Genomic DNA, 15,862 nt, shown 5'->3' with positions numbered 1-15,862 from the left:
GTATTTGCAAAATCTGAGGGACAAGATGGTAGATTGTCTGCAAAAAAAAAAAACATCTGAATAAAAGACACAAAAACCTGACTACAAGACCTGGAAGAGTGAGCCACCGGTTGAGGTACAAGGTCTAACAACATTCAAGTGTATATGGTTAGATACTGGCAGACAGAAAGGATGGAAGGGACAGAGAACAGAATGGATAATTGTCTTGAGGCCTATCTGATGACACGAGGCCAAATGCCAAGAAGAGCTGTATCCATGTAATAAATCTATCCATTGCTTAAACAAATTGGACCCACCAGCTTAGTCAGTATCATGCTTCTTAGATCTATTAATGGTGTTTTCAAACTATCAATTTCTAACTGCAGGGTTTCCTTTTATAGGCCCAATTGGGTGCTTCTCTTAATTTGCACTATTCAAAGTTTCCTCAAGGTCCTATTCAAGATTTAAAGCTTTAAGGTGCAATTATTTTGAAGATGATGCACTGCATATTCAGATATTCACCTTATTCCAAACATGCAATGAACATAGTTCCATATAGCTCTTCTTAAGGTAGTCGTATCCACATCTTCATGCGTAGCCATGGTGTTGTAGGTCAGGTTGCGAACCATGCGAAATTTTTCATCAAGCAATTGGCCAATATCAGAATAAAGACGATTAACCAGAGAGAAACCATGATCCTCCCAGGAGTAGTCCTACAGAGAGAGGGGGAGAGAAGGGCAAAGAAGGATTAAGGAAAAGGGAGAGAGAGAATAATGGTTAACTTGAGAGAAATACACTGGAACAATGAAGACCATCAGTAACCTACATCTCTTAATTAGTGAAAGCAGGAATGTGAGAAGAAGTCACAGTATATGCTTGGACAAGGAATTAGCCAGCAATCTTTGTCGATTGAGCTTCCAAGCAAGTTAGTAGACTGGCTCTCAGGACTTTGCCGTATAGCTGCGCAATCCAGAGGCTCTTCTTCCATAAATGACCATTTATGTTCACAAAATGCTATTGACATCTGGTGAGTCCCAGGCTTTCTAGTGATCAGATTCAGATTTATTTATCATACGTACATTGAAACATACAGTGAAATGTGTCGGCTGTGTTAACAACCAATGCACCTAAGGATGTGCCGGGGGTGGTCTGCAAGTACAGTCACACACTCTGGCATCAACGCAGGATGCCCATAATGTTCAGCAGAACAAGAGAGCATTGGTAAAACACAGTGGCAGCCTACCGGCAGTGTATATGGTTAGATACTGACTACTTTATTAATCACACTTTTACTGGAATATGATTTTTCTGGAATCTATTTGCTGCCAGTATGAACTGAAACGTGGTGTATATGGGCCAAATCGAGGCAGCAGGGGCTGGGCCAGAGAGTGAGAAATGAGTCAATGCACGGCCATTGCTGAAACAGACGGGGCCAATTTGAAGCAGCAGATCCGAGCCAAGGTAAGGCAGAGTCGAGGCAGTGGGGCCTGTGTCCAAGAGCAAGGAATGAGCCAATGTTTGACTGATTTAAGTGGCAGGCCTGATTGGAAAGATCAGTATGGCTGAAATCGAGGCAGCGGGACCCAGGCCTGAGAGCATATTGAAGCAGCAGGGCCCGGGTCCGAGAGTGGGGAACGAGCTGAGGTTTGGCCAATTTATTCACTGAGCCAGACTGAAAAGTTCAGGGTGCCAGGGCCAGAGAGGAGGGATGGGTCCGTGTTCAGCTTGCTGCTTGGAGAGGTTTACTATTCTCTGCCTGCAACTAATGGGCCTCTGGATTGGCACATCGGGCTGCACGACGCACGACGCACAACCCAGCACAGATGGAAATCGTGCAAGGAGCTAGCCGGATTTGAACCCGGGACCACTCGCTTCAAAGTCCAGTGTGGATGTCACTACACTACCAGCCAGCATTTTCCATTTACGATGATCAGCATATTATTTCATTTGAGCTCTGAATTAAGGAGAAAGTTGATCAGCAACGTTAGTCCATTACTTGGTGTTCAAATCTGATGGAAACTCCTTCCCACCTTGCTCTTGTTCGGCTGCCCACACTTACCCTCCCTCCAGCACTCCCCAGCAGTCCTACAACTTCACCAGTGTGACTGGATTGGTAATTTGAAGATGACTCTGGCTCATTAGACCAGACTACTTAATTACTGGCTGAATAACAATGTATTCTACACTGCTGTGCCCACAATAAATGGATGACAAACTAGGCTGATTCTCGATTATGATTAGGAACACTAATGGCAGGCTGATAATATCAATAATACTCTGGTTTGTGAACAACAGAATTGATGAATCCATCATTCTACACTGTGACACTTAATTCAAGATCGGCAATTTATAAGTCTACGACAAGAGGGCACGACTTCGGGATTGAAGGACATCCATTTAGAACAGAGATGGTAAATCTGTGGAATTTGTTGCCATGAGAGGCTGTGGAGGCCAAATCATTGGGTATATTTAAGGCAGAGATAGATAGGTTCTTGATTAACCAGGCCATCAAGGGGTATGAGGAGAAGGCAGGGGAGTGGGGATGACTGGAAGAATCGGATCAGTTCATGATTAAACGGTGGAGCAGACACGATGGGCCGAAAGGCTTACTTCTGCTCCTATACGTTATGGTCTTGTAAGCTTCTCCAGATATTCATAATATATGATGGTGACTTTATTGGGCTCTTGATTTGGCAATTTCATTGTCAAAAATCTAATTAGAGAGAGTTTGGTTGTTCAGTCTGAAATGGAATCTCATTTGTAATTACCTCCCCTTTCTGAAAATGAATTATTTTTTCCTCCCACTTGTATCAGGAGAGATATCCTAGCAAATTCAGTTGTACTAGGAACATTTGCATGGCATGTTTTGTTACAGATCTTTGAAAGAAGAATCTATTTCTATTGCAGCTAAATCAGAGATAAGTTACCTGTGCCCGGAATGTAGGAAGCTGATCATCCCCTCGTCGGGCAAAGTCTTTATACCCAAAGCTTGGGTCGTCTACATAGCGAGATATGCAAGAGGTTGGAACCCACTCATCTTCGTAAGCTGTTGGGTCATTAAGTTCAATGCATAAGTAATGTAAGCATGAAGGACAAATTCAGCCTCTTCCTATGGTAAAGAAAACAAAAAAAGCAAAACCAGAAGGCTTTTTTGAACACTTGTGAGAAGGCATCAAAACAAAAGGGAGATTTTACTGACCAGTGATCTGGTTCACTCATAACCATGAAGATTCGAGTAATATTTACAAATTGCAAATTTACACTCAGAAGTCTTTTTTTTGAAAAAGCAAAAAGACAATTAATAATTTATTTAACAATTATTACCACATTCTTGAGAATATTCAATACAAAATAGGGTTAGGAAAACTTATTTCAATTCATTTTAATCAACTTTTCCTACAATACCAACTGAACACACTTCCAGTGAGCGGAATTTAATATTCCTCTTGGAAATCAGTTCTACACTTTCTGATACCAGTCCTAACAGTTCTCTATTCCATTCTCCACTCCCTTTTATGTATGCAGCCCATTTTCATCCTTATTTGATTTTATATCTTTCAGTGCCTGTTAATAATAACTTGTCGCCTGATAGATAACTGAAGCATACCTCTGTCGTGACAGCAAGTTGCAGGGAACTGACACCACACCCTGACTAGCAGACTTTAAACAAAAGCGTCAGGCCCCAATGATAGAGCAATAAAAATCTGCACCAACCAACTGGCGGGAACGTTCAAAGACATCTTCAATCACTCACAAGACAGAAGATAGTGGCTGAAGGGACTTATGCTCTGGTGGTCTGTCAGCAGTGGTTTTCTGCAGGGATGTGTGCTGGGACCTTTGCTGTTTGTGATGTACATAAATAACCTGAATCAAAATGTAGATGGGTGGGTTAGCAACTTTGTGGATGACATGAAGATTTGTGGTGTTTGTGGGTAGCATGGAAGACTGGCAAATAATACAATGGGATATAGATCAGTTGCAGATAGGGGCAAAGAAATGACAGATAGAGTTTAATCTGGCCAAATGTGAGGTGTTGCACATTGATAGGTCAAACGGGAATAGATATTATACTGCTGATGAGTAGAGAGATCTTGACGTACAAGTTCAACTCCCTGAAAGTGGCTGCAGGGGTTGACAGGTGGTTAAGGCGGCACATGGAATGCTTGTCTTTATTACCCAAGGTACTGAGTTCAAAAGTCAGGAAGTTATGTTGCAGTTTCATAAAACTCTAGTAGGCCACATCCAGGGTACTGCATACAGCTCTGGCTGCGTCATTACAGGAAGGACGCTGGGGCCTTGGAGAGGGTGCAGAAGAATACTGCCTAGATCAGAGGGCATGTGCTACCACGAGGGTTTTGACAAACTTGGGTTGTTTTCTCCCGAGCAGCAGAGGATGAGGGGAGATCTGGTAGAGGTTTATACGATTATGAGAAGCACTGGTAAGAGTAGACAGACAGCATCTTTTCCCAGGATTGAAATGTCTAATACCAGATGAACATGCATTTATGGTTAAAGTGCATAAATTCAAAGGAGATGTGAGTGGCTATTTTTTTTAAAACAAAGAATGGTGGCTGTCTGGAATGTGTTGCATGAGGCAGATACATTCAGGATTTTTAAAGAGATGTTTAGATAGGCACATGAACGTGAAGGAAAAGGAAGACTATGGAGATTGTGTAGAAGTGGTTAGTTTAGTTGGCCATTTGATTGCTAGTTTAATTGGATTGGCACAACACGGTGTACCAAAGGGCCTATTCCTGTGCTGTACTGTTCAATGCTCTTTGCTGACAATCAACACCAGCATACCTCAAGGACATGTGCTTAGCCCGCTGCCTGTGACTGTGTGCCTGGGCACAGCTCAAACATGGTCTATAAATTTGCTGATGACACAACTGTTGGCAGAATCTCTGGTGGTGACGAGGAGGTGTACAAAAGTGAGATAGATCAGCTGGTTGAGTGCTGTCGTAATTACAACTTCAGTTGGACCAAGGAATTAATTGTGGACTTTAAGGAGAAGTTGAGGGAACATACACCAATATGCATTGACAGATCAGCAGCAGAAGGGGAGAGTAGTTTAAAGTTCCTTCTGTCAACATCTCTAAAAATCTATTTTGGGCCCAATATATTGATACAATTACAAAGAAGGCACGTCAGTGTCTTTCTTCATAGGAGTTCGAGGAGATTTGTTACTTTACCAAAGACTCGAGCAAATTTCTACAGTTGTACCATGGAGAACATTCTAACTGGTTGCATCACTGCCTGGTTTGGCGGGGGGATGGGGGGGCGAGTGGGTGCACTGCACAGGATTGGGAAAAGCTACAGAAGGTTGCAAACTCAGCTATAGCTATCACTGGCAGAAGCCTTCAAAAGACGACGCCTCAAAAAGGGAGCTTCTATCATTAAAGATGCCCCCATCGCCCAGGAAAAGCCCTCTTCCCTTTGCTTCCATCAGGGAGGAGAAACTGGAGCCTGAAGACACACAATGTTTAGTATCAGCTTCTTCCCCTCCGCCATCAGGTTTCTGAATGGACAATGAACCCATGAACACTACCTCAGTATTTTTGCGCTAATAATTTTTTATAAACTTATATTTAAAAATATATTCCTTATTGTAATTTATAGTTTTTTTACTGTATCACACTGTACTGTTGCCACAAAACGACAAATTTCAAGACACATGTCAGTGATATTAAACCTGATTTTGATTTCTACATTGTAGATGTGAACACAGTTAATACAGCTACCTTAGCCAGCATCCCTTTTGACTTGTAGCAAGCTCAAACAATTTTGATATGGTTACTATCAAGATAACTATTTGATCTTCTGGGTTTTCTGCAAACTAGCTAGCAGGTGGTAATACATGACATTTATCTAACCAGAAATGCATGTAATGAGATCATTTATTAACTCAGATATAGATGGTACTCTTGCGGCAGAAAAACAGTGTGCTCATATTTGGATACAAGTGATTTACTTACACAACACATGAAATCATTCCAGGGAAGTTCAGTTAATTGCACAATTAAGCCTGGAACAATAAAACATATTTGCCCAGAAGTGCGTCTTTCATTAAAGGTGCTGGTGCAATATTACCGTCAAAGAAACTGTTTCTACTGTAATTTGCACATAACAAGTGTCTGTCAAAGAGACGGCCATTTGTCTGAACACTTCTGAAACTAATGATGGGAAAATGCATCGGCAATACTCAAATGCCATGAGAATTAGGCAGTAAAGAGGACAAGGTAAGGGATCAGCAATGATCTTTTTGAATGCTAGATCAGCCTCAAGGTGTACAGTCAGTTCTATGTTCTCAAAACATACAGCAGTTTGCTGAAATTGCCTGTGCTACATTAAAGCTACCGAAGTATACATATTACCACGTTTCCCCTTCCAGTTATAGTTGCTTGCAAACCTGGCTGTCAATTAAGGGGATTTGAAGATTCTACAGGGTGTCCTCAGGTGTGCCAGGACCAGAACTGTTCAGAATCTCTTAAGAGCTTCAATAATTTGCATGAATACCCTGATATTCCGTAGCTGTTTGCTTTCTAATCTTCAGTCAACGCAAGTCATGATTACCTACATTAATTGACATCACTATATCAGCATAGACCTGAGAGTTTTAATGAAGAGGCACAAATACTTTTCAACGATTATTGAGACAGCAATAGGAATACTTTCAACATATTACTGATTGCAGGTTTACTGAAGAAAAAAGTTTTTCTTGAACACTAATATAGTATTAATTACTTTGACACAATACAAAGCTGCTGAAAACCAACTTCACTTACTGCTGAATCAGGCACTTTGTCTCACCCAGCAGTATAGTGGGGTTGGGAGGGGGAGGGGGAGGGGGGGGAAGGGAGAGGGGAAAGGCGAGCTTTACGTGACAGTTAGTTCAAACATTTAGTAAGATCAGAACTCAGATGGGCAAGTGGTTCTCCTTTGTACCTCAATTGGTGCAGTCCAGAGTCACTTTCTCAAATTGCCCTTATGGTGGATTGACACAGCTACTAGAGTTCCTGCAGTAGCCCAGGTTTGAGCCTGACCCCCGGTGCTCTCTCTCTGAAGTTTGCATGTTCCAGCACCACATGAATTTTACCAGGGTGCTCCAAATTCCTCCCACATCCAATGACACAAGGGTGGAAGGTGAATTGGCCATTGCAAGTTGTCCCTGATGTGGCAGCAAATGGTCGAATCTGCGGGAGGGGTCGGGATGGGAGAGCTAATGGAAATATGGGAACAGATCTGAACTGGTGTAGAGTGTTGATGGTTGGCACAGGCAGACTCAAGGGCTCCATTTTTAATCAGTCTGATCAGTCCACATGAAGCCTTTTGACAGAGTAGCCAGCATCCCCCCCCCCACAGAATGAACCAAAGGCTAGTATGCCCAGCCTAATACAAAAGTTGCTATAGAAGCCATGTGTCTATTTTCTGTCCCGTAGAGCCATGCATCTATTTTCTGGTAGAAGCAAATGAGTATAGTTCAGTATACACGTTTCACTAGTTGCTTAGTTCAGTCTGGTAGAGAGGAGGTTGAGCCACAGAGAATGATATTTTTTATGTTGACCGTTATTAGTAGGCTTAAATACGTATAGAATGATAATTCAGCTCGACTGATTAGTTACACTAATTAGGAGATTATTGGAATGCTAACTAGATTGCTAACTTTGCTTAAATACATTAGTTCGACTGCTAACTTTGTTACTTCGCTAATTTGAACATTTTATCACTAATTTAGTTTTGTTAGTTTTTCCCCATCGCTACAAGATCGTTCCGCTTTGCTGGTTTCGTAACAAAGGATCAAAAGTAACTTCTTTGACTTTGGAACTTTGTTACTTGGAATCGCATCATAGAGCGTCGATCTCCTTAGTCTCTCAGCAGTTTTAGTTTGATTTAAAGTAACTGCCACATTTTACTGCTTAACCACACCCACGCCCCAAAACCTCTGAAATGATTAATAAACATTGCATATCATATTGACTATGCAAAAACAAAGTGGGGGAGAAAGGAACTTTATTCACTCACTTAAGAAGTTAATTAACAGTGAACCCAGTGCGTTCCATAAACCAGGAAACAGAAATAGAGGAAAGAGATGGTTCCCTTTCCTCTAGGTACACCACAAACCTATATTTGCACCTGTGCAAAACTCCAGAAATTCCAAGGAGCCAGAAGTGCATTAAAGCAGTGCTGTGTCCAGCGAGGGCACAGGTTGAGTGGCTGCACACACCTGTGTTGTGCAAAGGTTTTCTTTCACAGTGGAAGTCAGCTGGGCTCTGGATCACAAGCATGGGGGTCAGCGTCGTATAAGCAGTCTGTAGTAACGTGATGGTGAATGGGAAAAAAGGTCATCACCGAGAGGGGAGAAGGAAGCTGCAGGAATCAGGATTGGCACTGGGACATGGTTTAGCAGCCAATCAGGGTCCCAAGGGTGTCTGCATTTATAGGTGTTGAATACTAAATCACTTACAAAATGTGCATTCTAATATCTCTGCCGCTATCTTGTAGATCAGGGGTCCCCAACCTTTTTTGCACTGCAGACTGGTTAATATTGACAATATTCTTGCGGACCGGCCAACTCGGGGGTGGGGGGGGGGCGGGTAGGGTAGCCAACGGACAAGAGTAGCAGTCAAATACATTGTGTTTACCAGAGCAAGACTACAATGACCATGAAGCCTTGCGCGGGCACCAGTACGCATGCGTGTACCTGCTGTTATTTTCTTTCTGCAAATAGTTTTTGGCGATACTGTTTGGGGGGGGGTGGGGGTTGTTAATCATGACCGGAATATAGGTGATAAGTGGCTAACATACTCAATTCTGTTTCTAAAAGGATTTATCTAACGAATTTAATATTAAACACACAGTGCATATCTTCCTTGCATGAATATAGCGATAAGTCAATTATCAGGGGAGGACAGGGGAGCTTGAAGTAAGTATTGAACGAACTTCCAGTAAAAGTGGTAGAGGCAGGTTTGATATTATCATTCAAAGAAAAATTGGATTGGTATATGGACAGGAAAGGAATGGAGGGTTATGTGCTGAGTGCAGGTGAGAGTAGCGTTCGGCACGGACTAGAAGGGCCGAGATGGCCTGTTTCCGTGCTGTAATTGTTATATGGTTATATAAGTAAGTCAATAGCATCATAACATTTTAAGTAATGTTTGGATATTAAACACACAGCGCATATTTTCCCCGTATGAACATATAAAATCATTGCAACACACCAATATTGCTGAATCAGTGGGAGCCCTGGGCTTGTTTTCCTGCAACAAGACAGTCCCATCGAAGGGTGATGGGAGACAGCGATACTCGAAAGGGGTTCCTTATGTCCATTTTATTATGCAATTTAGTTTTCATTGCATTCATTGCAGAAAACTCCGCTTCGCAGAAAAATGTTAGAAATGAAAGCAACGTTTTCAGTGCTTTCGTGGCTATCTCAGGATATTTAGCCTGGATTTTTATCCAGAATGCCGGCAGAGATGTTATGTCAAACATACTTTTCAGCCCGTCGTCATTTGCAGGCTCGAGGAGTTGATCTCCTTCCCGCGCTGACATGGATGACACGTGCGTAATGACCTCGCGTGCGTTCATGCTCAACAGGGCGTGACTGGGAATGAGGAAAGATGCAGCTGACTCCTATCGCCAAATCATATTGTTTCCTTGCGGCTTGGGGACTGCTGTTGTAGATAGTTTTCTTGTTTTAGAAACATTGTTAATTCTTTGAAGCACAACTCCTATTCTATATTTTGGGAAGTTTGCGACAGAAAATGTTGCCGTTTGAATACACTGCATCGGTGTGGTTCGTTACTGGAGCAAGGCAAACCCCATCTCACTTCTCTTGCATCTTTCCCTTCCTCAAATGCCCACCTGGTTTTCACACTTGCCTCTACTGCTCTGTAATATTGTGTAACAACCTGCTCCCACCACTCTTTGTTTTCAGAATCTCTGTTTTAACTGGTGTAAGGGCCAGAGTCAGAAGATGGAAGTTTTAAAGGGAACAAACTAGAATGGGGAGAGGAGGTAATGGTGAGGTCAGAGCTCAGTTTACTCAATTTTAGTATTCAAATTCTCTAATCCTACCTAGTGTTAAATCTCTCCTCAAACTTCAATTTATAAACCTTGCCATCATCCTGATTTACCAAATCTGCACCAGCCCTATAGCTTTGATGTTCTCCCTTTGCTTTGAACCCTTTTACCTGGCTTGTTCATTTCTTTTTAATAATTCAACTGGCTCACCCTTCCCTTCCAGAAGTGTGTTATGTACTGAGGAATTACCATTTAAACTTGGGATTCCTGGTCACAGCTCCAGAACATCATGCCTATACATCTGACTAATGAATTGATCACACCTGGAACTCTCCCATTTGTTTTCAAAAAAGGAAATCTCTCAAATATTCGAGTATTACTGCACAGGCCCTTCAACACATCTAGTCTGTGCCGGAATATTATTCTGCCTAGTCCCATTGACCTGCACCTGGACCATAACCCTCCTTACCCCTGTCGTCCACACACCTATCCAAATATCTCTTAAATGCTGAAATCGAACCCATATCCACTCACTGGCAGCTCATTCCACACTCTCATCACCTTCTGAGTGAAGAAATTTCTCCCTCAGGTTCTCCTTAAATATTTCACCTTTCACCTTTAACCTATGGTCTCTAGTTCTGGTCTCAACCAACATCAGTGGAAAAAGCCTACTTGCATTTACCCTGTCTATAGTCTTCACAATTTTGCATACCTCTGTCAAATCTCTCCTCATTCTCCTATGGTATAGGAAAGGAAGTCCTAACCTGTTCAAACCTTTTCTTATAACTCAGGATCTCAACTCCAGGAAACAGCCTTGTCAATTTTCTCTGCATTCTTTCAATCTTATTGATATCTTTCCTTTAGGTAGGTGACCAGATCTGTGCACAATACTGCAAATTGGGCCTCATCGACGTCTTGTACAATTTCAACATAATATCCCATCTCCTGTACTCAATACTTTGATATAGGAAGGGCAGTGTGCCAAAAGCTTTCTTTATGATCCTATCCACCTGTAATGCTATTCTCAATGAATAATGGATTTGTATTAAAGGATCCCTCTGTTCTACTACATTCCTCAGTGCTCTACCATTCACTGTACAAGTTCTACTCTGTTTGCCCTCTCGAAGTGCAACACCTCATACTTGTCTGCATTAAATTTCATTGCCATTTTTCAGCCAGTCCAGGTCCCACTGCAAGCTTTGATAGCCTTCCTCACTGTACACCTATGCTCCCAATCTTGATGTCAACTGCAATTTGCTGATCCAGTTTACCCGATCATCCAAATTGCCAATACAGATGACAAACAACAATGGATCCAGCACTGATCCTGCGGCACACCACAAGCTCCAGGCCTCCAGTCAGAGAGACCACCATCTACTACAATTCTCTAGCTTCTCTGTGAAGCCAATTTACTAACTCATTCTGAATGCTAAGTGACTGAACCTTCTGGACCCACCTCCCATGCAGGACTTTGTCAAATGCTTTTCTAACATCCACGTAGACAATGTTCAACTCTCCTCGAAAAACTCTAAGATTGGTTAGATTTGACATATCACACATAAAGCCAAGTTGACTATCCCTAATCTGTCCCTGTCTATTCAAGTATTTATATAGTGGCATGCAAAAGTTTAGGCACCCCTGGTCAAAATTTCTGTTACTATGAATAGTTAAGTAAGTAGAAGATGTACTGATCTCCAAAAGTCATAAAGTTTAAAATGAAATGTTCTTTTCAACATCTTAAGCAAGATTAGTGCATTATTTTTGTCTTGTACAATTTTAGAGTAGGAAAAAAAGGAAAGGAGCACCATGCAAAAGTTTGGGCACCCCAAGAGATTTGAGCTCTCAGATAACTTTTACCAAGGTCTCCGACCTTAATTAGCTTGTTCACAGTCATTGTTAGGAAAGGCCAGGTGATGCAAATTTCAAAGCTTTATAAATACCCTGACTCCTCAAACCATGTCCCAACAATTAGCAGCCATGGGCTCCTCTAAGCAGCTGCCTAGCACTCTGAAAATTAAAATAAAAGATGCCCACAAAGCAGCAGAAGGCTGTAAGTAGATAGCAAAGCGATTTCAGATAGCTGTTTCCTCAGTTCGTAATATAATTAAGAAATGGCAGTTAACAGGAACAGTGAAGGCCAAGTTGAGGTCTGGAAGACCAAGAATATTTTCCGAGAGAACTGCTCGTAGGATTGCTAGAAAGGAAAATCAAAACCGCTGTCTGACTGCAAAAGACCTTCAGGAAGATTTAGCAGACTCTGGAGTGGTGATGTACTGTTCTACTGTGCAGCGACAGCTGCACAGATATGATCTTCATGGAAGAGTCATCAGAAGAAAACCTTTCCTGCATCCTCACCACAAAATTCAGCATCAGAGGTTTGGAAAGGAACATCTAAACAAGCCTGATGCATTTTAGAAACAAGTCCTGTGGACTGATGAAGTTAAAATAGAACTTTTTGGCCGCAATGAGCAAAGCTATGTTTGGAGAAAAAAGGGTGCAGAATTTCATGAAAAGAACACCTCTCCAACTGTTAAGCACGGGGGTGGATCGATCATGCTTTGGGCTTGTGTTGTAGCCAGTGGCAAGGGGGACATTTCACTGGTAGAGGGAAGAATGAATTCAATTAAATACCAGCAAATTCTGAAAGCAAACAGCACACAGTCTGTAAAAAAGCTGAAGATGAAAAGAGGATGGCTTCTACAACAGAATAATAATCCTAAACACACCTCAAAATCCACAATGTACTACCTCAAGAGGTGCAAGCTGAAGGTTTTGCCATGGCCCTCACAGTCCCCCAACCTAAACATCATTGAAAATCTGTGGATAGACCTCAAAAGAGCAGTGCATTTAGGATGGCCCAAGAATCTCACAGAACTAGAAGCCTTTTGCAAGGAAGAATGGGCAAAAATCCCTCAAACAAGAATTGAAAGACTCTTAGCTGGCTACACAAAGCGTTTACAAGCTGTGAGACTTGCCAAAGGGGGTGTTACTAAGTACTGACCATGCAGGGTGCCCAAACTTCTGTTTCAGGCCCTTTTCCTTTTTTGTTATTTTGAAACTGTAAAAGATGGAAATAAAAAAAATAATCTTGCTTAAAATATTAAAGAAATGTGTCATCTTTAACTTTATGCCTTTTGGAAATCAGGTCATCTTGTACACTTTTAGCTATTCACAGTAACAGAAATTTTGACCAGGGGTGCCCAAACTTTTGCATGCCACTGTATATATCCTGTCCCTTAGAAGACCTTCTATTAATTTACCCACTACTGACATCAGGCTCAGCAATTTATAATTTCCTAGCTTGTTCTTAGAGGCTTTCTTGAACAATATTAGCTATCCTCCAGTACCTTACCCGTGCTAAAGAATGTTTTGAATACTTCTGCCAGGGCCTCTGCAATTTCTGCAATGGCCTCCCACAAGGTCCAAGCAAACACCTTCTCAAGTCCTAGGGACTTATCAAGCATAACTTGCATCAATCAGCAAGCACCTCTTCTTCTGTAATCTGGATATGGTCCATGACTTCATTACTGTTTTACCTCAGTTCTATAGACTCTATTTCCTCGGGCAATGGACACATGTGCAAAAAAAAAATCCATTTAAGATCAGCCCCATTTCTTTGTCTCCATGAATAGACATCCACCAATTTTCAAGTGGACCACTTTTGTCCCTTGCTATCTATTTGCTCTTAATATATTTGTGGAAGACCTTGAGATTCTCCTTCACCTTGACTGTCAGAGCAACCTCATGCCTTCATGTCTTCTTTTAGTCCTAAACTTTGTAGATTAAGATACTGCAATATGACTCTGCTAACTATTGGTTATCTTATACTTGCTTAAACTTCAAGAAAATTCAGTATTTGAGTTAATTTACTTACGAGTCCTCTCTCCACCCAATCTGAACTATTAATAAGCTTTTCCAGAGTGTCTGGTGAAGACGTTTTCCAATGCTATTTATTCATGTAGTCTTGCATTTATTTGGCATTTCTAGACAAGTAAAATTAATTCTCTCTGCATAAGGAAATAATTTTCTACATTTTATTTAAATGGTTTTAATGTCAGAACTAGATAATGCAGATGATAATAATTCATCTGTGAAAGAGCATTGTGGCATCAATGACCAAAATGAACGCACTCTAGAGCACGTGAAAGATGAATGCTGTAGCTAAGAGAAAAATGAGGCATTTTATGTTGATATATCTCAGAAATATACAAACGTTTGTAGATGTGAAACAATTCTTCATGATTCTTTTATATTAACTATGTGTGTATATATAGTTAAAATAGTGTACAGAGTGTGTGTAAAAACAAAAGGACTTACCAGGAATATGTTAAGTTACAGCAGTTTACATGTTCAAGCCAAGTGACTATTTTTGGGATAGATTTTGGATAGTTGCTCACTTTATTCCACTTTTGATTTTACTGGCAAACATTTGAGTTATTTATGTTTCAATAATCTCGGGGTGCTCCTGGAATGTTGGAAGACTATTTTCACTTTCTTAGAAATTATAGCCCATATATGACCAGTATTCTGTGGTTGCCACCACTGCTCCCACACCGTAAATCAATTTGCACCTTGGTAAAACAAGGCATCCCAATGCCACAAAAGCCAATTGCCTTTGCTGTTATCTGGGACCCCAGCTATTACATTTGTTGTCATGCATTAATGCAAATCAAATATCCCTAGTTTCAGTTTGTATCATTTCTAATTCTCTCTAATTGTGCTTAGATATTGTAGCTGACATAGTAACCAACTGCTCAGAATCCCTCACTCCCTTCACCTTTCAGCATCCCAAAGGGGCCATTTATCGTCTCTCCCTGGTTCACTCTTCCATCTTTGCTGAACATCCTCCTTCTAATGGCATTGTCCGATACAACTGTGGGAGGTGCAACATCTTTCCTTTAACCTCTTCTCTCTCTGCCATTGAGGGAACGAAACAATCTCTGCAGGCAAAGCAGCAGTTTGCCTGTACAGATTTAAATTTCACACACTGATTGCATGTGAGTTATGTGGTCTCCTCTGCAGTAATGCAAACTGAGTGACCAAGCAGCAGAATGGCCCTGCTCAATCCACAAAGACCCCGAGTTCCAGTTGCCTGACAATTACAGGTCCCTATTCCACTCCTTTTCATTTGTCTGTTAGTGCTCCAAAGCCCAACACAAGCTCAAAGAATGGTATCCCAAGTTCCCACTAGGATGTAATGCTTATTTAGAGGTAAAGCACTGTAACAGGCATTCTGGCCCAATGAGCCCATGCCACCTCATTACACCAATGCGACCAAATAACCTACTAACCCGTGCAGCTTTGGAACACGGCAGGAGTCCGGAGCAATCCCATGCGTGAATAGACAAACTACTTCGACAGAATGGCGGAAAAGAACCCTGGTTGCTGGCAATGCAATAGCGTTACGCCGTTACTGTGCCCCCCCTCCCCAAATCTAATCAATGATCTCAGCTAACCAACCATTCCAGTTTGTTCTCTATTTTCCTCTAGGAATGCTATCAGATTTCCATAAACTACAGTATTTTGCATCCCCATTCCAGTTGCTACATATTGCTTCAGATTCCAGCATCTACAGTCTAATGACTCTGTTTTCAAATTCCTCTTTTGTTCATTTGAATTTGCTGACTTGAAAGATCCGCTACAATTAAAGAGCACAGATTCCACCTTATGGCAGCCAAACTCTCAAGTCCTGCCTCCTTCTCAGCAACTTAAGATGCATTTAGACTTCTCATTTTTGTAGCACAGAAAAAGTCATCGATTTGAAATGAGGCTCTCTACAGATGCAGTCTGAATTATTAACTACCTCCAGCATTTTTGACTTTGTTTAAAGAACGGGACATGTTAGGAGCAGGGAGTAGTTTTT

At 41.5% G+C, this 15,862-nt stretch overlaps 1 protein-coding gene across 1 annotated transcript in view; it reads right to left on the bottom strand.

Moving 5' to 3' along the window:
• The window catches only part of LOC134349471 (sestrin-3-like), a 133,920-nt gene that overhangs the window by 10,520 nt on the left and 107,538 nt on the right, over positions 1-15,862 (bottom strand). The window contains exons 7-8 of the mRNA XM_063053831.1: positions 2,907-3,025; positions 502-692 (exon numbers count right to left, since the gene is read on the bottom strand). Coding sequence (XP_062909901.1) covers positions 502-692; positions 2,907-3,025 — 310 coding nt within the window. The remainder of the gene's footprint in view (positions 1-501; positions 693-2,906; positions 3,026-15,862) is intronic.

This window comes from Mobula hypostoma, chromosome 7 (genome assembly GCF_963921235.1).
Source record: "Mobula hypostoma chromosome 7, sMobHyp1.1, whole genome shotgun sequence".
Lineage (NCBI taxonomy): Eukaryota > Metazoa > Chordata > Chondrichthyes > Myliobatiformes > Myliobatidae > Mobula > Mobula hypostoma.
This window is presented reverse-complemented; position numbering and strand designations above follow the sequence as displayed.